The 23,087-nt window shown below is 49.1% G+C and overlaps 2 protein-coding genes across 5 annotated transcripts; one reads left to right on the top strand and one right to left on the bottom strand.

The window, feature by feature from the left end:
* Positions 1 to 1,378: 1,378 nt before the first annotated feature.
* Positions 1,379 to 20,381, bottom strand: Dand5 (DAN domain BMP antagonist family member 5). Of its 4 annotated transcripts, XR_009594626.1 has the most exons (3): positions 19,924 to 20,167; positions 8,398 to 8,439; positions 3,257 to 3,290 (listed from the first exon to the last, which is right to left on the bottom strand). XR_009594626.1 is itself a non-coding variant. In XM_021632178.2 (2 exons), exons 1-2 carry the CDS (start codon positions 8,704 to 8,706, stop codon positions 3,045 to 3,047), a joined length of 555 nt encoding a protein of 184 aa, XP_021487853.1. In that variant the 5' UTR covers positions 8,707 to 9,186; the 3' UTR covers positions 1,379 to 3,044. The 4 variants fall into 4 exon arrangements, 1 of the variants encoding a protein (XP_021487853.1); XM_021632178.2 differs by lacking the exon at positions 19,924 to 20,167 and having other exon boundaries at positions 1,379 to 3,290; positions 8,398 to 9,186; XR_009594624.1 differs by lacking the exons at positions 8,398 to 8,439; positions 19,924 to 20,167 and adding an exon at positions 20,187 to 20,381 and having other exon boundaries at positions 3,160 to 3,290.
* On the top strand, positions 20,371 to 22,734 carry Gadd45gip1 (GADD45G interacting protein 1). The gene is made up of 2 exons (XM_021632209.2): positions 20,371 to 20,753; positions 22,369 to 22,734. Exons 1-2 carry the CDS (start codon positions 20,404 to 20,406, stop codon positions 22,682 to 22,684), a joined length of 666 nt encoding a protein of 221 aa, XP_021487884.1. The 5' UTR covers positions 20,371 to 20,403; the 3' UTR covers positions 22,685 to 22,734.
* The last annotated feature ends 353 nt before the right edge of the window (positions 22,735 to 23,087 follow it).

Below are 23,087 nucleotides of genomic sequence, written 5' to 3'. Positions count from 1 at the left end.
CAGATGTCCTTCCACATCTTACACTGTCCAACACTCCATTTGGTAGGACTTTGAGGTGCAGTGAGCCCACTACCCAGACTTAAACTGTGAGAGCTGAAAGGCGTCCGTCCTCAGATGAGATTTGGGATGAAAGAATAGAATAACGATTTTACCCCCAGTCTCCCTCAACAAGTTGGGTCATGCTAGGACTTGGGGCCCCAGACCTAGGTCAGTCCAGCTTAAATCTAGACCAAGGGCGGCCTCTGGTGGTTAAATGTTGTCTCTACACCGATCTTGAGGGGTTTTGTTTGAAGGCTCAATTACAGAGACCTGAGGAGAGACAAGTCCAGGATGACACACAGAGATAACAGCCCAGAAGAAAGAACCCAGACTCAGGACTCGGCCTGTGTAATCCGTGTTCTAGAGTTCATAACCACAGTCTAGGTTCTGAGGGTCAGGGCCAGGCCGAACAGTAGGGCTTCCTCCAGCGAGGTTCTGGGGAAGGGGGCCGGGCGAGAGAGCTTTTTATCCGGTATGTGCAGGTTCCATCTCCAGCATCAGAGAGAGTAAAAGACTCGAGACACCAAAACTCCTGCGATGCAGAAAACCAGGTCCAAGAATGCAGGACCCAGAATGCAGAATCCAAAAGTCTAGATCCCGCCGTTCAGAACTGGAATGTTGAACTAAGAACACAGCTCCAGGAACAGAGAAACCAAAACCAAGCCCTCGATATCCGCTAGCTCTGGGTGTGTGTCAGAACTCGCTGGATTGGAGCCGGGCTGGTGAGAGCAGTCACAGACTGAAGGGGCAGGAGAGAATCTGGGGTGACTGTCCGTAGCCTCTGCAGCTGCTGCTTACACACACACACACACACACACAGTCTGAAGAGCTACAGCGCTGACACCTTCTGATGCACACCCACAATCACACCCTAACGCACACCATCAGCCAAAGGCGGGTGAAGACCCCACCATGACTCTTAGCATCCCCACAGACATGCTTACCTGGAAGCTCACACAGTGCCACAGTCACTCCCCTCCCCCACCCTACCAAAGCCTCAGCCCCAACCCCTGAGACTCCCAGTCCTGTGCCCAGACACACAGAACAGCAGAGGAGGCTGGGATGAGTGTGTGTATACTTATATTGTGAGAGCGGGCGTGCACGCACGCACGCATGAACGCTTGCTCGGGCACACACACATATACACACGCGGGCGAGCGCGGGCACACACACCCTTGCAGAGAAGCTTCATGCCTTGGCAGCTACACAGCTCCTGGGAACCAGACCCCAGGGATGGAGCTCACCGCGCACCCCCTTACCCACCCCAGCCCTCCCCTGCCTAGCCGGCTGGCAGGCTTTAATACAGATGCCAAACTCATAATTGTAACTGAGGGCGACAGGGTCACCTTGAGCCCCAGATGCTCACACGATGACAGATGGCGTTGGCAAACCTGATTAGCGGCCCCCGGTGCCAGAGCCTGTGGCACCTGCCTCCCCGCCCCTCCCCCACCGCGCTCCCCCAGCACTCATTACCCACCCATTACTGGGACTGGGGGGCAGCGTCGGGAGCGGACTGGCACTGCCTGGGAGGGCGCAGTGACTCTGCCTCCCCCTGGCACCAAGGTTCCCAGCTGGCTCTCCAGGCTGGCAGGAGGTGGGCACAGCTGAGGTAGAGGGCTGCAAGCATCTTGTGCCCGCCAGAAAAGGGGTGCCTGGGCTGAGCTGCCAACTCAGACACTGCATGAGGTTTGCCACCAAGCTCTAGGGATAGGCAGGAGGGCGCCCCCACCCCCCGGGGTCCATGACCCCTCCCTCTAGAACGCTCTTGGGAGCTGGCAGTCAGGCAGGTTCCCACCCCCTCTGTTCAGGCCTGTGAGGTCAGGGGTCGCAGCTCCCACGCTGCGCTGTCCCATCTGTTTCCTTGTGGGGGGCCCTCGTGTTCCCCTCACCTGGAGCCTTCCTTCCTGAAGCAGGAAAAGGACTCGGGGCTGGGGGGGGCGCTTGACCAGCTCCCTCCACCCTGCACGGGGGGGGTGCATTTGGAGGCGACGTTGCCACATGTCTCTGAGTCTCTGCCAGACGGGCCCATCTGCCAGAGCCCTGGTTCCAGCCGCCCAGAGCTAGGCCGCCTGGCAGCCGCACCCCTGCCCCCCGGCTCAAGAGGGAGCCCCCTGCCCAGGAAACCCTAGTCAGAGAGACGCACACACAGCTGGACTTGGCCAACCCTTATGATTCCCGTGGAATGTCAGGCTGGGCGTGGGGCTGCTGCGGGGCCTCTGGCGGGGCAACAGGGAAACCCAGCCACTGTCAGTGAGAGAAGCAGCACACGCAGGGTCGCCCCTGGTTGGGGCCAGGTTTCCCAGCAGCTGCTTCCCGCCTGCCTGCCATAGTTTTTTGTTGTGCTGCTGCTGTTATTCTGGTGTCCCTAGAAAGGGGTCATCTTTGCTGAGTGTCAGGTTTGGGTGGTGCTGTCATCCTAGCAGTTGGGAGTGTCTGGCGCAGACAGAGAGACGTGGTGCCATCTAGCGGCGAGGAGCGGAACCTCAGGCTGGGGCTCAGCAGCGAGCTGTGCTGCCTGTGCACAAGGCCCGTGTCTTTACTCGCCATCCTCCCAAAAAAGGTGACAGTATCTCAACGGCTTCTGTTTCCTCATCTGCAAAATGACCTGTGGTGAAAGTCCACCTTACAGGATTACTGAGGCTTGATTCTTGAGGACGATGTTAGTGTCTGTGAAATAAATGTCCCCACACACACAGGGCCCTGGGAATCACACACTATAGCTAATTTTCACCTTTTTTCCTCCACATATTTTATAAGTATGTAACCTATGATGGGCAAGCCCTCTCCGGTTGGGTTACACCCTTGTCCCACATGCTATGACTATTGGTGGTCTAAGCCCGTGACTGGGTGACCATGTCTAGTGTTCTGGGAGAGAGAACTCTCCGTATCTGTCCATCTGTCCTTCCAACCCTGCTCTCTTGGCCTGATGTCCATCATTCAGGCCACGTCTTTCTCCTGCTTCTTTCCAAGGTTCGTGTCCTACACATTCCTCCACGATGCTCAGCTTACAGCTTCGGTCGACACTGACAGTTGTGGACCAGCACGGTGGAAATCCTCACCCGCCGAGGGGAGGCTGACTTGCCGGCTCCACACCACAGCGCTACTGATGTCCAGCGCTTTCGAGCCGGCACGCAGCTGTTGCAGAGGACTACCGGGACGGGATCCGAGCTGGGAACGTAGAAGGAGGAACAGTGGCCGAAACAGAGATGATTAAGGACCCGGGCAGCGGTGCAACCAGGCCTGGAGAGCACCTGCAAGTGGAGACGAGGACAGTCAGCACTGTGGAGCCTAGGGATAGAGGGACGAGGATGGCCGCCATCCGCCACTGCCCAGACAGAAAGATGGGGGTGCTGGAGGCAGAGGGCCTGGGTTTCCACTCTCAATCCTCCTCCTGCTGTGTGGCCTGTAGCAAGTTACTCGACCTTTCCAAGCCTCTTTCTTGAATAAAATTTTCCAAATCCAAGGCTGGGGAGTCGGCAGAATGAGTGATGTGGCGCAAGCATGAAGACCTGTGTTCAGCTCCCCAGCGCTCACGTGAAGCAGGACACATGCATGCTGTGAGCTCAGCACTGGGAAGGGGACGACGGATTCCGGGGGCTCACTGGCCAGCCCAGCCCAGCTGAACTGGTGAACTCCTGGCTCAGTGAGAGTTCTTGGCAAATACAGCATTAGGGAGCTGGAGAGGTGGCTCAGTAGTTTAGAGCACTCGCTACTCTTCTAGGAGGCCTGGTTTCAATTCCCAGCACCCACACAGCAAACTTCTCCACGTTAGGGGACCTGACTCCCTCTCTTGGACCCCAACTATGCATGTAGCACACAGACATACGTTCAGGCAAAACACCCATAAAATGTTTTTAAAATAATTTTTTTGTTTATTTCGATACAGGGTTTCTCAGTGTGGCCCTGGCTGTCCTGGCACTGATCTGTAGACCAGGCTGGCCTCTAACTCAGAGCTCGCCTGCCTCTGCCTCCCCAGTGCTGGGATTACAGGCATGCACCACCACTGCCTGGCAAGTTGACTTTCTTTTTTTAAGGAACTGAGTAGTTGAGGGCACTGAACATTGACCTCTGTCCTTGATACACACGTGTACCTCACCTCTACACACACTCTCATACAAAATCATCCAAGTTAAACTAGAAAGTTGGGCCTGGCGATGCGGATGTCCACATCGCAGCCATCCCAGAGGCCCAGACAGGGATCTACTGACTGAGACCCTGTGTTAGGATAAGCTGAAACGCAGAGCTGGGAGTGTAGCTGGGGAGGAGAGCACTTTTCTAGACTGCACAAAGCTCAGGTTCTATTCCCAGAACCACAGAAGAACACAAAATTGAATCGGGGTGTGAAGGTTAGAGACCGCTTGTCAGGAGCGCTGGTTGCTCTTGCAGAGGACCTGGACTCTGTTCCCACACGGTGGCTCACAACCAAAACTCCAGCTCCAGGGGATCTGGCACCATTGTCTGGCTTCTACAGGCATTAGGCACACATCTGGTGTGCATATAGTAGGCAAAATGTACATAGTAAAATATTTTAATTTTTAAAAAACATCAAACTAGGTATGGTTATTCATACATGTAATCCAAGCAGTTGGGAGGCTGAAGCAGGAGGATTGCCATGAGTCTGGGACCAACCTTGGCTACAGTCAGTTCTGCCAGCCTGGGCTACAGTGTGAAACCCTATCCTTTTATTGTTAATAATTAATTTTGTCAGGGGTGGTGGTGGCAGGGTCCGTGTGCCATGGTGCCCATGTAGAAAGGACAAACTGTGGGAATCAGTTCTTTCCTTCCATCAGTCGGGTCCCAGGAACCAAACTCAGATCGTCAGTTTGCTGACAAGTGCATTTACCTGCAGAAACGTTTCTTCACCCTCTGAAATGCTTTCTAAATACAAACATACACACACACACACACACACCACAATACATAAGGGCCAGCAAGATAGTTCAGTGGGCAAGGGCACTTAATGCCAAGTCTGTCAGCCTAAGTTCAATCCCTGTGACCCACAAAATGAAGGGAAGCAATTCCCACAAGTTATCTGCCCTCCACACTTGGGCCACGGAACACTAGTGTGCACACACGCACACATATCCCCATAAATAGGTGTAGTTACAGGACGATGGTGGCCCACGCCTTTAAATCCCAGCACTTGGGAGGCAGAGGCAGGTGGAGCTCTGTGAGTCAGAGGCCAGACTGGTCTACAAAGAGAGTCCAGGACAGCCAGGGCTCCACAGATAAACCCTGTCTTGAAAAACAATGACAACAACAACAAATCAAAACCACAAAATTTAATTCTAGGGACTGGCAAGATGGTTCAGAGGTTAAGAGCACTAACTGCTCTTCCAAAGAACCAGATTCCACCCCAGCACTCACATGCCAGCTCAGAACTGTAGCTCCAGGACCCCACACTTTCACACAGACGTACATACAGGCAAAACACAAATGCACATAAATATAAATTAAAAAACAAAGGGAAGGGCGCTACAGCTGGGATACAAAGTGAAGAAACTGTAATTAATAAAAATTAAAAATGAAAAAATGAGTGTAATTACTTTTTTTTTTTTTGAGACAGGGTCTTACTATATCACCCTAACTAGCTAGACCCTGCTATGTAGACCAGGTTGGCACTGACCTCCCAGAGAAACATCTGCTTCTGCTTCCTAAATGCTGGGATTAAAGGTGTGCATCCCCATGCCCAGCATAATAAATACTTAAAAAGGAAAAGAAACCACATGGAACCTTTAATTCTTGTTTGTTTGTTATTGAGATACACTTCAAGCAGCCCAGGCAGGCCTCAAACTCACTATTTAGAGAGGCTGGCCTTGAACTCCTAATCCTTTTGCCTCAGCCCCCGCCCCAAATGCTCCACTATATATGCCCAAGGCCCTGGGTTCCACTCCCAGAACTGCAAGAAAAAAAGAGAGAGATACTCCCTTGCCCGATGCTGGTGCCTGCTAAACCCAGCCTTGATGTTCTGTCTTCCCTGTGATGATGAGGCCAGTAATCTGTCCCTATTTCCAAATGAGGAAACTGAGGCTTGGAGCTGCCTGAGACTACAGAGCTACGGGGGGGGGGGGGGGGGGGGGCTGCCAGCCTGCAGTGTCCTGGGCCATTTAGGTCAAGTGCAGCTCTGGGCTCAACAAAGAGCCAGAGTTTCATTCTGCCAGGGGCAGCCATTGGCTGGTGGGCAGCAGAAGCAAAGTGTGGAATGGGCGTGGTGATGTGTGCAACCCCAGGGACTCAGAAGCAGGGATCACAAATTCCAGGCCAGTCTGGACTATTTGGTGAGACCTATCTTGAAAGGGGGAAATATATTTGACCAGATCAATCCTGGTCTCCTGAATTCCAAGGTTTGATAGGCAAACACCAAGCCCAGGGCTTTGGGGGTTGGTGCCCTGCTCAGCATGACTGGAAGCACTCTGCATGAGTCTGTGACTACATGGGAGTGAGGAAAGGGTTAGAGAAGGCAAGCTACAGACACCAACCACAAATCAGGATTTGAACTCAGCACAGAATAAGAATTCCCAAAGCCAAGCCAAGTGCAGTGGTGCACACCTGTAATCCCAGGGCTCAGGGAGGCAGAGGCAGGTGGATCTCTGTGAGTTTGAGACCAGCCTGGTCTACAAAATGAGTCCAGGACAGCCGGGCCTACATAGAGAAATCCTGTCACCAAAAACAAACAAACAACAAAAAGAATTCCCAAAGCCCTTCTGAAAGACTGATTGCAGATATGAAATTTTTTCTTGTCAGGCTACTCTATAGCCCATGAGAAGCATGTGTTACTATTCATTCATTCATTCATTCATTCATTCGTTCATTCATTCATTCATTCAACAAACACTGAATGTCCACTGCATGCCTAGCACTGTAGGTCTTGGGGACAGGTAACATGGATGGGCTGTAGCTCAGTGGGCAGAGTACTTGTCTAAGATACTTGAGGACCTGGGGTCCACCTCCAACATTAACACAAGCCGGGCTTCGGGGGAATACCCATAACCCCAGCATTGGAAGAAGCAGGAAGACCAGACCTTTAAAGCCAGCCCTAAGCTACATAAGATTGCAGCTAAGGGGCTGGAGAGATGGCTCAGCAGTTAAGGGCTCTGTCTGCTCATCCAGAGGTCCTGAGTTCAACTCCCAGCAACCACATGGTGGCTCACAGCCATCTACTGTCCTCTTCTGACCTGCAGGTGCAGACACAGCATTCAAAACAAAAAGACTCTGGCTGAAACAACAATGATAAATATAAATCAACAAAACACCTCGGTTCCAAGATGGTTGTGATGACTCACACCTATGACCCCAACAGAAGGGTCCCTGAGCTAGAGGGCAGGCTGCTACAATACAGTAGAATCCAGGCTGCATAGCGAAATCCTGTCTAAACACACAAACACCACACATAAGAAAGTGTGTCCTGTGTCAGGAGGGAAGTGAGGAGGGTGGGAGAAGGTGGAATCAAGGAGGTCATAGAATGTCGCCCCTTGTGGTCTCTGAGAAGCTGGACTTTGTTTAGAGTGAGGTGAGAGTGATGAAGGCTTGGTGGGGAGCAAGGGACATGTATTTGTCAACAGCCTCTTCCTGCTAACTAGGAAAGTGGACACAGCAGCTGGAGACATGGCTACAGTAGTAGAGCTTGCCTCACAGGCATGAAGGCCCAGGTTCCTCAAACCAGGTATGGCTGCACATGCCAGCCCGTGTGAGGAAGGCAGAAGTGGGATCTTGAGATTTTTAGCTACATAGTTTCAGCCTGAGCTGCATAAGCCCAGCCTTAAGATCATTTTCCCTATACAGAGGTCAGCCTGGGCTACAGGAGCTTATGTCTCAAATGGAGGGGAAAGAAAATAGACTTGAGAGATGAATATGAACACAACCATATCAGCACAAGCAGAAAAACTTGTCCTATTTGATAAGGAAGAAACCCGAAGTTCACGGGCGCTTAGATGGGAAATTCAGGACTTGAGACTTGCTCACAAATCTGCCTAGCCACATAACCCGTTGTCTGTACACTGCTGAAAGTGCCCGTCACCACCGCTGCTACCACCACCATAGACACCACCACAGACACCAACACCATCCAGGACACCAAAGACACCCCTGCCATCACAGGCACCATCACCACAGACACCAACACCATCCAGGACACCATCACCAAAGACACCCCTGCCATCACAGGCACCATCACCAAAGACACCACTACCACAGACAGCACCATCACCAAAGACACCACCACAGACAGCACCATCACCAAAGACACCACTGCCACAGACAGCACCATCACCACAGACACCACCACAGACAGCACCATCACCAAAGACACCACTGCCACAGACAGCACCATCACCGCCACAGACACCACCACAGACTCACCTGAACAAAAGGTAGAGCCTTACAAGTCTCCTGGAGCACTTCCTGAGGCACCAGGGGCAAAGACACGGCATCAGCCACTTTCTGCCTTCTCTGCGGCTCACCTGCCCGCTGCTGCTTGTTCTGCAGGTCCAGGAAGGCCTTCCAGCTACCCAGGGCAGAGGCTGCCACAAGAGGACCCAGATTCCAGCTCTGATTGGCAGCAGCCCGGGACTGAGCCGGGGTAGCTGGGGCTCCGGGCCTCCCTGAGCCTGTGGGCAGCCAGGCCCCGCTGAGCAGACTCAGCAGCATGGGTAACTGGCTGAGGAGCATCCCTCGGCTGAGCAGCCGTCTCCCTGTCCGTCTTAGTGTGGGCTCAGGGTCCTGGGCAACGGACCCTGCTGTCCAGAGTGTGGAGCTGGCCCCTCAGAGGTCTGCTTTTCACCTCTGTCCCCTCCAGAGCAGCTTAAGAGGTGGTTCTGGGAGCTCCCAGCAGGGAAGGAAGGGAAGCTGACCTGTCCAATCCCACAGCTCCTCCCAGCCCGCTGAGAGACCCAGGGGGCCTGAGCCTGCTCCATGGGGACCATGAGAATCAAGGAAGGCAGGTCAGGGAGCAGCAGCTGAGGGGTCTTTTGGATCCTCAACCTCCCAACTCATCCACTTAGTAACATCACACCCTTCAGTGGGACTTCGGGGTTTCATGCTCTGCTCTGCAGTTTCCTGGCTGTGAACCCTCATGTAAGACCACTAACCACCCTGGGCTTCCTCTTCCTCTTCTGCAATAGGATGTAGGCAGCAGTCTCTGCCTCAGAGCTCGTATTGAGGGCTCAGAAAGACCTGAAAACACGTGTTGATGCTCATTGGCTCATGACCCATAATGCCTTTTCCTTCCTGTTCCAAGGAAGGAAACTTTATGAATGATAAGCAGGAGTTTTGCAACACCCCTGGACCCAAACTGCTACTATTGTCTTATTGAGTAGACAGGTTGTAGTAAGACTGGCCATAGTCTTGTGCTTCCTCCACCTCAGTCTCCTGAGTGCAAAGATTACAAGTAGTGGCCACAACTCCCATGTCTGTCATGCCAGCACCTAAGAGGTTGAGGCAGGGGGATCAGGAGTTTAAAGGCAGCCTGGGCAAAAGAGCGATCTTGTTTCAAAGAAAAAGAAATAAAATAAAGAGTTTTAGAGGAGTCAAGGTATGGGTTTCTCATCCCTGGGCAGTCAGGGACATCCCCGGAGAAGGTGACACTTTTGCAGAGACCTGAGACGCAGAATTCCAGCGATGGGAACAGTGGTGGGAAGTACACAAAGGATGAGAGTTTGCATCCCAGGCTTTGGGTCCTCGGGGCACCTGGGGGGTCCGACCCAGCCCTCTGCTACCCGTGAGGCATGCATCTCACACCCAGGTGAGGAGGGGCAAAGCCAGGCCACTGGAGCGTGAGAAGCTGCGACCTGGGTCTTTCCCGCAGAGCGCTCGCCATCTGGCGGCCATTTCCGGGACTGCGTGGCCGCCGCACCCCCTACACCAGCCTCTGAGAGCCCGCTGTCCCCACCTCATCCTTTGTGCTGTCCTCCAGCCAACGCCAGTTGCATCCTGCCAAACATCGCGGCGGCCTTGCCCCTTTTTCGGCTATCTCCGCCCTAGTCTCATGCCACAGCGAGACTGCTTTGCAGCTTTGCAGCAGTCTCTGCAGAACCCCCTCTCCCCACCTCACAGTCCCGCCTCACTTCTCCCGTCCTTCGTCCTTCACTCCTCACGACCGCCAGGCGGCAACTGATAGCACTTCCGTCAGGTAAAGGCCCCTTTGCTCACAACCTCCGAAGGCTCCCAGCTCCCTTCTGGAGCAGTCCCACCAAGTCCTACGCGGGGAGCCCCATCACCTACTCATCACCTACTATCCTTTCCCCCTTTCCTCACTGTAGCCACAGTTTCACACCAGTTTCCAAACTTCTCAGGCAGAGTTCCATAATCCCTTGCGGCTCTGCAGCGGCCTTCTGTACCGAAGGATAGATGCAAGGAATCCCAGTCTGAGGACTACGTAATAAGGCCACGGCTGTCTAAATAATGCCAGTGTTTACATCCAATGCCCGGTTCGTTAGGCCTTCTACCTCCTATGTAATCTAGACTTGCTGTAGGTTCTCTGCAAATGCCGTGACATTTTATTTTTTTAGAGACTGTGTCTCTTTATGTAGCCTTGGCTGTCTCAGAACTCACTGTGCAGACCAGGCTGGCCTCGAACTCACAGAGATCATGCTGCTTCTGCCTCCTGAGTGCTAGGATTAAAGGTGTGCAGGTCCACTCCAGGCTCATTATTATTTTACAGACGAGGCCTGAGCACCTAGGCGGCTGATCTCAACCTCTGGGTCGCAACCCCTTCAGGGTTTGCACATCAGATATCCTGCATGTCTGACATTTACATTATGAATCATAACGGTAGCAAAGTTATGAAGCTGCAACGAAATAATGTTACGGTTAGGGGGTCGCCACAAAATGAGGAACTGCATTAAAGGTCACAGCATTAGGAAGGTCGAGAGCCACTGACCTAGGGCTTGGCAGCAGGAACCCATCCCCACAGATAGATGCAAGAGGTCTACGGTAAGCCAGAGGGTACCAGAGAGGTGGCTGAGCAGCTAAAAATACTTAGTGCTCAAGCTGCGTGCAGTGGCACAGGCCTGTAAGAGGAGGCAGAGGCAGGAGGATCCCTGGTCTACAAAGCAAGTCCAGGACAGCAAGGCTACACAGAGAAACCCTGCCTCAAAAAAAAAAAAAAAAAAAAAAGAAAGAAAGAAAGAAAAAGAAGAGAATACTTGGTACTCTTGCAAAGGACCTCAGTTCCGTTCCCAGCACCCATGAAAGGAGGCCTATCACTACAACTCCAAGGGATCCAACACCCTCTCTTGCGACTCCAGAGGCTCCAGAGGCTCCGGCGCTCATGCACATACCCACACACACGTCTGCATGCTGGATGTAGAACATCTAAGCAAATGTTCTCCCATGTCCTCCACCCAAACCTTCAGGAATTCTTATTTTAAGAACAAATAATGGTAACATGAGGCCAAGGAGACGTCTTGGTGGGTTGGTGTGAGCGCCATGCAGGCCTGGAAACCTGAACTACATCCTTGGGACCTATGTAAACACAGAAGGAATGTGCCAACCCAACAAGGCTGCCCTGACTTCCAGATGCGTGTGGCACCGCACACTCCCCCCACACCTAATGAAGTTTTCAGTTTTTCAGTTTTTATTTTAATGGGCGTGTGTGAGTGTCGCCTTAACTTGTTTGTGCACCATGTGTTCGCCTGGTGCCCTGGAGGCAGTAACGTGTGATTCCCTGGAAGCAGGCCCAGTTCTCTCCTTCCGACCTGTGGATTCTGGATCAACTCGAGCTGCCAGGCTCTGCTGAGCCATAGTGCTGGCCCTACCCCTTGATTTTTCTGTGAACTGTTATAGGCACTTAACTGAATGAAGATCAAAGTGCAGAAAAATCTCTAACACATTGTCACCCGAGGGAATGTCCCAGAGACGGCTCAGGGGCTATGGCCACTAAGCCCAATGACCTGAGTTCAGGGCCCAACAGACGTGAGAAGACAGTAGAGGACCCCACGTTCTCTTCTGACTGCCACATGTGCACTGTGGTTTGTGGACACACAAGAAACACATGTAATTATTTCTAAGGTAGTGGTGCGCCACTCTAGCCCCAGCACTCGGGAGGCAGAGGCAGGCGGAGCTCTGTGAGTTCAAGGCCAGCCTGGTTTACAAAGAGAGTCTAAGACAGCCAAGGCTACACAGAGAAACCCTGTCTCAAACAAATGAGACAGGAAATTTCAGATTATAATTTCCTTATTTATTTCCTTATTTATTTATTTATTATTTGGTTTTAGAAGCCGAGTCTCTCTTTATAGCCCTGGCTGTCCTGGCACTCGCTCTGAAGACCAGGCTGGCCTCAAACTCAAAGATCCACCTGTTCCTGCTTCCCAGGTGCTGAGACTGAAGGCGTGTACCACCACCACCGGCTTTCTCTTTTTAATTTCAACTGGTTTATTCTAGAACTCGCTCTGTAGACCAGGTTGGCCCTGAGACCTCTGACTGCCTAGTGCTGAAGCTGAAGGTGTGCACCACCTTTGATTAGTTGAGCCAAGATCAAACACATCTTTTTTCTTTTTCTTTTTGGAAGTGTCTGGACAAGGAAATATTTACTCTTGACCAAGAGGAAGCATTGAGAAGGGTGAAGACACAGGGACAGGAAGTCCTCTTTGTCTCAATGCTAGTTCAGGTGTTGATTTTGTCTTTTCCCCATTGGCTGGGGTCAAAGATCAAGCTGTCAAAGCATTGCTATCATATTTCCAGGTGGTCACAGCTCTTTTTTGAAAGGGTACAATCAATCACATGTTCTACAGGATGTTAAACAAAATGCTATAACTGACAAACATGCACTTTTGAATATAAAGATAACTCTTATATTCAATATTCAACTTTTACAAAGTGGGTGGCACTCAGGAGGCAGAGGCAGGCAGAGCTCTGAGTTCAGGGCCAGCCTGGTCTACAGAGTGAGTTCCAGGACAGCCAGGACTACACAGAGAAACCCTGTCTTGAAAAATTGAATAAATAAATTAAGTTAAATAAATATCTGACTGGTAAAGAAAAGCATGTTTATAGACATACATCTGAAATTTCAATGTTCTGATATGAGATCAACATTTAACATAACAAAACAGCCCTAATTATGCCCACTACTGAAACACAGGCCATCAACAAATAACAAATAACTGAGAGTCACATTTTACCAATCCTTACAGATATATCTTTACTTACTTGAATGTGTGTCTGCCACATGTATGCAGGTACCATTAATGGCCCCCAGAGTTGAAGTTACATGTGGTCATGAGACTTTCTACATGGGTGCTGGGGACCGAATTCTGGAAGACTACAACACACTCTTAACCAATGGGCTGTCACTGCAGCCCATCTTTATTTGTCCTATGTGTCTCCCTCACTGTGAATAACTGGACAAATTAGTATTCAAGAGATCAATGAGATTGGTTTCATCTATTGTTAGTTTATTTCCTGGTATACTACTATGGAAAGAGGATTCAAAGGAGTTGGATTTTTTTTTTTTAATCATGTATTAGAGGTGGGCATGGTGGCACACGCTTGTAAACCCAGCACTCTGGAAGGCAGAGGCAGGCAGACCTCTGTGAGTTCGAAGACAGCCTGGTATACAAAGTGAATCCTGTATAGCCAAGGCTACACAGAAAAGCCCTGTCTCAAAAAGCCAAAAAATAAAATAAAATAAAATCTAAAATCATGTGTTAGTTGTACATGGTTGCAGACACCTTTAATCGCAGGACTCAGGAGGCAGGGGCTGGTGGGTCTCTTTGACATTGAGGCAAACCTAGTCTACATATCAAGTTCCAGGCCAGAAAAAAAAGACAGAAACAGAGACAGAGAAATCAAGTATTTTTTGCTAGGTGCTGTGGTACAGGTCTATAATTAAAACACTCTGGTGGCTGAGTCTGAAAGATTTCAAGTTTGAGGCTAGCCTGTGCTACAGTTCTCAAGATCGTGTCTACACACACACACACACACACACACACACACACACACACACACGTGACTCAGTCAGTAAAGTGACTTCCATCATGAGTCTGGAGTTGCCTGCAGCTCATTTAGACTTTTTGTTTTTGTTTTTGTTTTTCAAGACAGGGTTTCTCTCTGTAGCCTTGGCTGTCCTGGACTCACTTTGTAGACCAGCTTGCCTTGAACTCACAGAGATCCACCTGCCTCTGCCTCTAGGGTACTGGGATTATAGGAGCGCACCACTGTTCCCAGCTCCATTTAAACAAATTAGAGAGCTCTAGGTTCAGTGAGAGACCAAACCTCAAAAATAAGATGGAGGAGGCCAGGGGTGGTAGTGCAGGCCTGTAATCCCAGCACTCAGCAGGTAGAGGCAAGTGAATCTCAGCGTTCAAGGCCAGCTTTGTCTACATAGTGAGTTCTAGGACAGCCAGGGCTACACAGAGAAACCATGTCTCAAAAAACCAAAATAAAATAATAATAACAACAACAGATCTAAGTCAATAGAGAAAGATACCCAATACCAAGCTCTGGCCCGCAGGAACACTCACAGTCACAGAAAGACCAATTCTTGGCCTCTATGTGAACCTCCACATACATGAACACACACACCCTACAAACAACTGCACACACATACACAAACGAAAGGCTAGAGAGTTGTTTCAGAGGTTAGTGGCACTCTATACTCTTCTGGAGGACCTGAGCTCAATTCCCAGTATCCATGTTGTGGAGAACTGCTTGTTGGTCAGGCTGCTTTGTTATTGAGTATTCCACGAAAAACATGTCTCCACCCTGGCTTTCACCTTGAGACAGAGATAAGAGGAAGTTTCCTCAAGCTCCTTAAAACTTGTTTGTGTGACCGTGGACCATATCTGCTTCAGGGAAGTAGTTTAAGAAAACAAGTCTGGTAGTTCCATGAACTCTTTTCTTGTATTGATGTGACTTGTTTTTGCTTGGCCTATATAAAGGAATTGTAGAATAAACTCACGGCTGCAGTCTTACTGACAGCTCTCTTGAGCTGATCCCGTGTGTAGTGTGACTTGCTTTAATTATTTCAATCCTCACTCCCCACTCAGGCACTGTTTGACTCTGCTGATGGGCTCCCGCACCACATGGGGACTCACCATTTGCAGGCACCAGGTGCAATATGTCATGCAGACATTCATGCTGGCAAAATACTCATACACATAAAAAAGTTTTAAATAAAAAACAAGTAGAAAAATGTTTAACTTGGAGGAATTAAACATTTTAGTTACATTTATTTGTTTCTTGTTTATTGTGTCGATGGGCATGAGTTGTTCTGAGGTGCAGATGTGGAGGTCAGAGATCAACATGGTTCTCTCCTTCCATTATGTGCCCAAGTGACTGAAGTCAGGTGGAAGCGCTTGGCAGGGAGTGACTTAATGTGGTGATCTCATCTTCCCCAAAGTAGTTTTTAGGACTTATTCACTTTTATTTTATGTATATGGGTATTTTGTCTGCATGTACTGTCTGTACACCATGTGTGCACAGTGTTGGCAGAGGCCAGAAGAGGGCCTAGGATCCTGTGAGACTGGAGTAACAGACAGTGGTGAGTGGCCGGTAGGTGCCGGGAACCAAAGCAGGGCCTCTGGAAGAGCAGCCAGTGCTCTTAATTGATGCGCCATCTCTCCAGCCCCGGGAATTTTTAATATAAAATTTTAAAATTTATTTTGAGTCATTGTGTGTGTGTGTGTGTGTGTGTGTGTTGTATGTGGGTAGAAATGAAATCCAGCAACATTATATTGATCCTGGAGCTGTGGTTTTGGGTTGCTCATTGCCCAACATGGGGGCTGGAAATTGAACTCAGGTCCTCTGGAAACATAACAGAATATAATATTTTAACAGCTGAGTCATCTCTCCAGCAACTATTTATTACTAAATAAAAATGTTAGCTAGGCATGGTGGTGCACACCTTGAATCCCAAGACTTGGGAGGTAGAGGCAGGAGGATCTGTGTATTTGAAGCCAGCCTGGTCAAAACAGCAAGCTCCATGACAGCCAGAGCCACACAGTGAGAACTGTCTATAGATACATAGATGGATGCATGAAGGGATATAATTTTTAAATGTTTGCCAAGTGTGTGGCACACACCTGTCATCTCAGTGGGTGGAAGCAGACAGATCAGAAATTCAAGGCCAGCCTAAACTACATAGTGACTTTGAGGCCGGTTGGGACTACTCTCATTTATCTATCTATCATCTATCTATCTATCTATCTATCTATCTATCTATCTATCTATAGATAGATAGATATGTCTATGTCTATGTCTATGTCTCTTTTATCTACCTATCATCTATCATATATATTATGTAGTTATCTACCAGATTTTATATATCATCTATTTTTATATATTTTTATATATCATCTATTTTTATATATTTTTATATATCATCTATTTATCTATCATATATATCATCTAACTGTCTGTCTATGGGAGATTGCTCAGAGGTTAAGCACAGTTACAGAGGACCTGAGGACCTGAGGACCTGAGTTCAGTTCCCCACACTCATACAGCAGTTCAGCAGCTGTGACTCCAGTTTCAGGGGATCTGATGTCCTAGTCTGGCTCCTGCATGAACTTAGTGTACAAACACTCATGGAAGCAAGCACACATACACATAAATAAAAAAATAAATATTTTAAAATTACTTTTAAAAAAGCTGGGTATGATAGTTCATACTTGTAACCCCAACACTGGGGAGGTTGAGACAGGCAGATTCACTTGCTATCAGTCTCGCCTACTTAGGGAGCTCCAGGTCAATTAGAGATCCCCAACTCCAAATATGAGGTGGACGGTGCCTGAGGGATGACACCCAAGGTTGACCTCTAACCTCCACATGCTCAGGTAGGAACATATATGCATACAGACAAATTCATACAACACACACATGAACACATTGCAGTTCTGACAATATAGATCAGTGGTAGAATATTTGCCTAGTAGATTCAAAGCCCTGCCTTCCACTCCAACACAGAGGCTCGGTTTGGTGGCATGAATCTGTGCACTTGGGAGGTAGAAGCAGAGGGACCAGGCATTTAAGGTCCATTTTGGCTACTTACTTGTTGTTGTTTTGACAACACACATTTTCACTATATAGCCTTGTCTTAAAAGAGATCTATCTGCCTCTGCCTCCCTAGTGCTGGAATTAAAGGTATGCACCAACACACCCACTTTGAAAACCTTTTTTTTTTTTTTTTGGTTCAATTCTCAGAAACCACATGGTGGCTCACAACCATCTATAATGAGCTGAAAGGTAGAGGTAGGATGATCAAGAGTTTAAGACCTGCCTCGGGTACACAGCAAACCTGAAATCAAGATACACAAGCCTCTCTCTCAAAACCCAAAAAGCAATAGAACAAAGACATGTGGTTCTAGAGCAGATCTTGCTGGATGTAGTGAAGCATGCCTGTAATCCTACACTTGAGAGGCAGAGGCAGGAAAAGGAACTCAAGCCTAGACTGAGCTACATGAGACCCTGTAATGAAAAATGGAAAGGGAAAGATGGAAAATATAGAGCTCTGTAGCCCAAGACAGGGTCTCATGTAGCCCAGCCTGACCTTAAGGTTCCTATACGACTAAGGATAACCTTGAACTTCTGACCCTCCTGCACTTTTTATTTTATTTTTTAAAGATCTATTTATTTATAGTATGAGTGCTCTATCTGTATGTATACCCACACACCAGAAGAGTGATCCCATTATAGATGGTTGTGAGCTACAATGCGGTTGGGAATTAAACTCAGGACCTCTGCATGTATACTTGCATGCCAGAAGAGAGCCATCAGTCTACTTAGGGAGACTTGCTTTAATTATTTCAATCCTCACTCCACTAACTATCTAAATCTAACTATTTAGATAGTTGTGTGGCTGCTGGGAACTGAATTCAGGACCTCCTCTGAAGAGTAGACAGTCTCTTAACCACTAGGCCATCTCTCCAGGAGCCCCCTCCCTCTCTTTAGATTTATTTATACAGCATTCTGCCTGCATGTGTGCACCAGAAGAGGGCACCAGATCTCACTATAGATGGTTGTGAGCCATCATGCGGTTGCTGGGAATTGAACTCAGGACCTTTGGAAGAACAGCCAGGGCTCTTAACCTCTGAGCCATCTCTCCAAGAACCTCCCTCTTTTGGTTTTTTGAGAGAGGGTTTTTCTGTGTAGCCCTGGCTGTCTTGGAACTTATTCTGTATCTGTAGACCAGGCTGGCTTCTAGCTCAGAGATCCTCTGCCTCCCAAGTACTAGGATTAAAGGAGTGTGCCCCCTTGAATTTCTGGTCTCTTGCCTCCACCTCTCCTGTGTCAGGATTATAGGTATGCACCACTATGCTTAGCTTATGCAATATAGGAGATAAAACTGAGGGCGTTGGGCTTACAAGGCAAGCATATATCAACTGAGTCACATAGCCAAATCCCATAAAGTAGACCTTAAATGTTTAAGATAGAGGGCAAACTGGGCATGGTGGTCTCAAGTCTTTAATTTCAGCACTGGGAAAGCAGAGGCAGGCAGACTCTGTGAGCTGGCAGCCAGCCTAATCCACAGTGAGTTCCAGGCCAGCCAGCACTACACAGTATGACAAAACAAAACAACAACAAGATAGAATGCAAGACCCTGGAGGAATGGCTCAAAAGTTAAAAGCACTTCCTGTCTTCCAGAGGAATTGAGTTCAGTTTCTTGTACCCAAGTCCTTTGACAATTGGCTGTAAGCCCAGCTCTAGAGGATTCCTTTGGCCGCCACTGGCACCCACTTCTTAGAAAAAGTTTTAAAGGTCTGGAGAGATGACCCAGCAGTTAAGAGCTCTGTCTGCTCTTCCAGAAGATGCAGGTTCTATAATTCCCAGCACCCACCTGGCAGCTCACAACTGTCTATAACTCCAGTTCCAGGGGATCCAACAGCCTCACACAGACATACCAATTCACATGAAATAAAAATAAATTATTTTTTAAAAAAGATTTAAAACGCAACATAAGCCTAGATATTAAAATGGAAATATAATTATATAATATAAAAATGGAAATATAAATATATAATTTAATATATTAGAGAGATTAAATGTGAGAGGAAATAAAGTAGAAAATAAAAATATTTAAAATTTTAAGATTGCAAAACTAAAATTTTATTTTAAATATATTAATACTAGCATGACAGGTTTTTTTCTCTTTCTTTTTTTTTTTTTTTTTTTTTTTGGAAAGAGAGTTTCTCTATGTAGCCTTGGCCTAGAACTCTTTGTAGACTAGCTGGCCTAGAACTCACAGAGATCCACCTGCCTCTGTCTCCCTAGCGCCGGGATTAAAGGTGTGCGCCACCACCATCCAGCTCTAGCAGGACAGGTTTGTTTATTTTTTTAATTTATTTTTAATTTTTATGGGCAGGTGTTTTGCCTGCATGTCTGTGTGTGTGAGGTTGTCAGATCCCCTGGAACTGGAGTTAGACAGTTGTGAGCTGCCGTGTGGGGGCTGAAAATTGAACCCTGGTCCTCTAGAAGAGCAGCACATGGCTCAGTGGTTAAGAGCACTTGAGTGCTCTTCCAGAGGTCCCAAGTTCAATCCTAGCAACCACACGGTGGCTCACAACCATCTGTGATCTTAAGACCTCTTCCTGTGTACATGAAGACAGAGCACATACGTAAGGTATGTGAATAAATAAATCTTAAAAATGCCAGTTTTAAGTTTAATGTAAAACTGGCTCATTACGGGTCATCCCAGACTGAGGCGACTGATCTAGGAGGACTGCCACAACTTCAGTGCCATCCTGAGTGTTAGTGTTCAGGCAGTCTGCTTCTGGTTTGCCTAGTAGCCTAGATGTCATCACGTGCTGCTGGCCCTGCACGCACGGCACGGTTCAGCTGCGCAGAAGCTATAAAGGGACCCCTGCCTCTTACCCCTGCCTCTCTCTTGCTCTCCCTCCCCCATCATGTCGCTCGCGCTCACTCTCCATCCAGTAAACCGCTTTCGTGTAATACCTGTTGTGCACATCATCATTTCACCGAGTTAGTAGGAAGTTCCAGGTTGACCTGGCTACAGAGTGATAATCCTTGTCAAAAATGGCAAATAAGGGCAGGTGAAAGACTCCGGTAAAGGCATTTGCCACCAGGCGGGAGGACTGCACTGCTACTCCCATAACAAGTTGTCCTTTGACCTCCCCTTGGTCACCTGCACGGTCCCTCCCCAGTAAGTAAACTATAAAATTTTTTTTCTTTTTCTTTATTTTTTCTTTCTTGGATACCTGGTCTATGTAGTCCTTGTAAGTCCTGGAACTCATAGAGATCCTCCTGCCTCTGCACCCAGAGTGCTGGGATTAAAGACGTGCGCCACCACGCTCAGCCATACAATATTATCAAGGCAAACAGCGGCCTCCTGCGCCCTGGCCTGAGGCCCCCAGTGTTTCCGGTGCGCAGGCAGCGCTCTAGCCAGCCCGCTGCCCGCGAGGACCCACAGCCAAGATGGCGGCAGCCGCGCTAAAGCCGCGCTGCCTCCTGCGGTCCTTTGTGGCTCCGGGTCCCATGTCCCGTAGCTACCATGCGCCGCCGCCCCCGCGTCGCCGACCCGGGCCCCATTGGCCAGACCCGGAGAACCTACTAACCCCGCGATGGCAGTTAGGGCCGCGCTATGCTGCCAAGCAGTTCGGGAGGCACGGCACCAGCTCCGGGGTGGACCCCGCCTCCCTGTGGCCGTCCCCAGAGCAGCTGCGCGAGTTGGAGGCCGAGGAGCGAGAATGGTTCCCGAGCTTAGCGACTATGCAAGAGTCGCTGCGCGTGCAGCAGGAGGCCGAGGAGGCAAAGCGTCGAGCCAGGTGCGTGTGTCGGGTCAGGTACCCAGAGGCCCCGAAATCATGAATCCTCCGTTGGAGGCATTCGGGGTCCTTGTGCCGTAAGGTTAACGTCTAGGTAAATTCTTGTAGTCACTCAGTTGCAGTTCTTGTGTTGTTTTTACTTTTCCTTTAACACGGAGCTGAATCAGTAGCCTACCCTTCTTTATTTTTAAACAAGGCCTCAATGAACCAGAACTCATTCTGTTGCCCAGGCTGTCCTTGAATCTAGGATCCATACATACGTCTTTACCTTCCGAATATCTGATATTACAAGCCTATAGCAGGCCCAAGATATATCTTTACTGAGCACTCTGTGCAAGGATCTAAAGATCCACACAGCAGGGAAAAACAAAAGTTTCAGATGATGACCACGGACCCTTGGGGAGACAGAACACAGTTAAGAGTGCATCTGTAATCCCAGCACCATGGAAGAGGCAGGTGTACCGCTGTGAGTTCGGGGCCAGCCTGGTCTACAAAGGAAGTCCAGGGCAGCCAAGGCTACACAGAGAAACTCTGTTTTGAATAAAACAAAACAAAAAGGGCATGTTGGAGGGTAGATCAGTTTGCCAGTTCTTGTGATGTTTAAGCAAATCCCCATATAACCAGATACTGTTACTGGAAAAATCCCAGTGCTTGAGAGATGCTTCAACGGTTAAGAGCACTGACTGCTCTTTCATAAGGACCCGGGTTCGATTCCCAGCACCCACATGGCGCTCACAACTGTCTTGTAACTCCAAGATCTGACACTGTCACATGGACACACATTTCAGGCAACACATAAAAATTTAAAAATTTATTAAAAACAAAACAAAAACAACTCAGGGAGAGTTTCCAGTAGAGGGAGCAAGTGGTGCAAAGGCCCAGAGGTTGAGTCCAAGCCTAGTGGTACAAGGCTGTAACTTGACTTGGTTCAGAGGCAGGGGGTGGGATTCTGAATTTGAGGACAGCCCAGGCGCTCTGTGAGACCCTTTTATCATCAGCTGGTTGTGGTAGAGTACATCTTTAATCCTAGCCATCTGGAGACAGAGGCAAGTGATCACTGTTATGAGAACAGCCAGCCCAGTCTACATAGTGAGAGCATGTTGCTATTAAAAAAAATAAATAAAAAAGTCTAGGCCGGGCATAGTTGCACATGCCTGTAATACCAGTACTCTGGTAATCCCAGAGAGACAGAGGCAGGTGGGTCTCTGTGAGTTGGAGGTCAGCCTGGTCTACAAAGTGAGTCCAGGACAGCCAAGGCTACACAGAGAAAAAGACCCTTTTTAAGGTGAAATTTAGGCCTGAAGAAGCCGGTCAGATATCTAGTCATGCTGGTTTCCCATTCTGTTCCACCTAGCTGAATGGTCCTGTTCTACCATGAGATTTGTTCTTTCCATTTTACTGTCCTAATCCTATGAGTGTACCTACAAATTCACAGGGCTGGGGAGGGGGGTGGTGTACATCCAGTTGCTCCTGTGGCTGAATCTGGACCTGGCATCCCCACATGTGAAGTCAAGGAGGGCATCCATGACAAGGGCATGAGGAAGGTTTAGTAGACACCTGGGTTAAAGTTCAGGGTTACCTTGGTCTGCCATTTACTGACTGCTTCTCTCTGCAGGGAGCAGCACATCTCAGAGTGCATGGCCAAGATGCCACAGATGATTGCGAACTGGAGAAAGCAGAAGCAAGAACGCTGGGAAAAAATTCAGGCTGACAAGGAACGGAGGGCCCGGTTACAGGCTGAGGCCCAGGAACGCCTGGGCTACCACGTGGACCCCAGGAGTGCCCGCTTCCAGGAACTGTTACAGGACCTAGACAAGCAGCAGCGAAAGCGCCTCAAGGATGAGAAACAGCGGAAGAGGAAGGAGGCGCAGCTTGCTGCTATGGCCTCTGCTGAAGCGCAGGACCCAGCATCTGATGAACCCAGCTCCTGAAAGCTCCTTTCCCAATAAAGCCAGCTGCTGACAGCCCCTGTTCTACAACATTCTTTCTCAAGTTGTGACTTCCTGGGTCCCCTGGCTCGTTCCCCAACACCTGGAGTGGGAAAATCCTCTACTGGGTTATATTCACACCTGGACACTAGGCCATGCCATGAACTAGGGCTTTAGGGAGAGAGAAAGGGGACTGGATGGGCAAATAATGAAGGAGCAGATGGCGGGAGAGGAGGAGGCTTCTGTTTACCAACATTAATCTCCAGTAATTAGCCAATTACCAGGGGGAAGTACAGCCAAACAGACTGCACGATAGAGGGAGCAGCAGCCCTTCTAGGGCTGAGCTGAGGCAGGGGCCCAACTTTCCAGAGGGAGGAGATGCTGGGGCCCCCCTGTCTGTGAGGCT

This window comes from Meriones unguiculatus, chromosome 10, assembly GCF_030254825.1.
Source record: "Meriones unguiculatus strain TT.TT164.6M chromosome 10, Bangor_MerUng_6.1, whole genome shotgun sequence".
Taxonomy (NCBI): Eukaryota; Metazoa; Chordata; class Mammalia; order Rodentia; family Muridae; genus Meriones; species Meriones unguiculatus.
The sequence above is the reverse complement of the archived record's forward strand: the minus strand, read 5'-3'. Positions and strand labels throughout refer to the sequence as shown.

Excerpts from the sequence above, each read along its gene's own strand:
- Dand5 (XM_021632178.2), bottom strand. The coding sequence starts at position 8,706 with ATGCTCCTCAGCCAGTTACCCATGCTGCTGAGTCTGCTCAGCGGGGCC. Across the intron at positions 3,291-8,397 it reads AGGCTCTACCTTTTGTTCAG|GTGCTCTCCAGGCCTGGTTG; the intron begins GTGAGTCTGTGG and ends CTCCACTTGCAG.
- Gadd45gip1 (XM_021632209.2), top strand. The coding sequence starts at position 20,404 with ATGGCGGCAGCCGCGCTAAAGCCGCGCTGCCTCCTGCGGTCCTTTGTG. Across the intron at positions 20,754-22,368 it reads GAGGCAAAGCGTCGAGCCAG|GGAGCAGCACATCTCAGAGT; the intron begins GTGCGTGTGTCG and ends TTCTCTCTGCAG.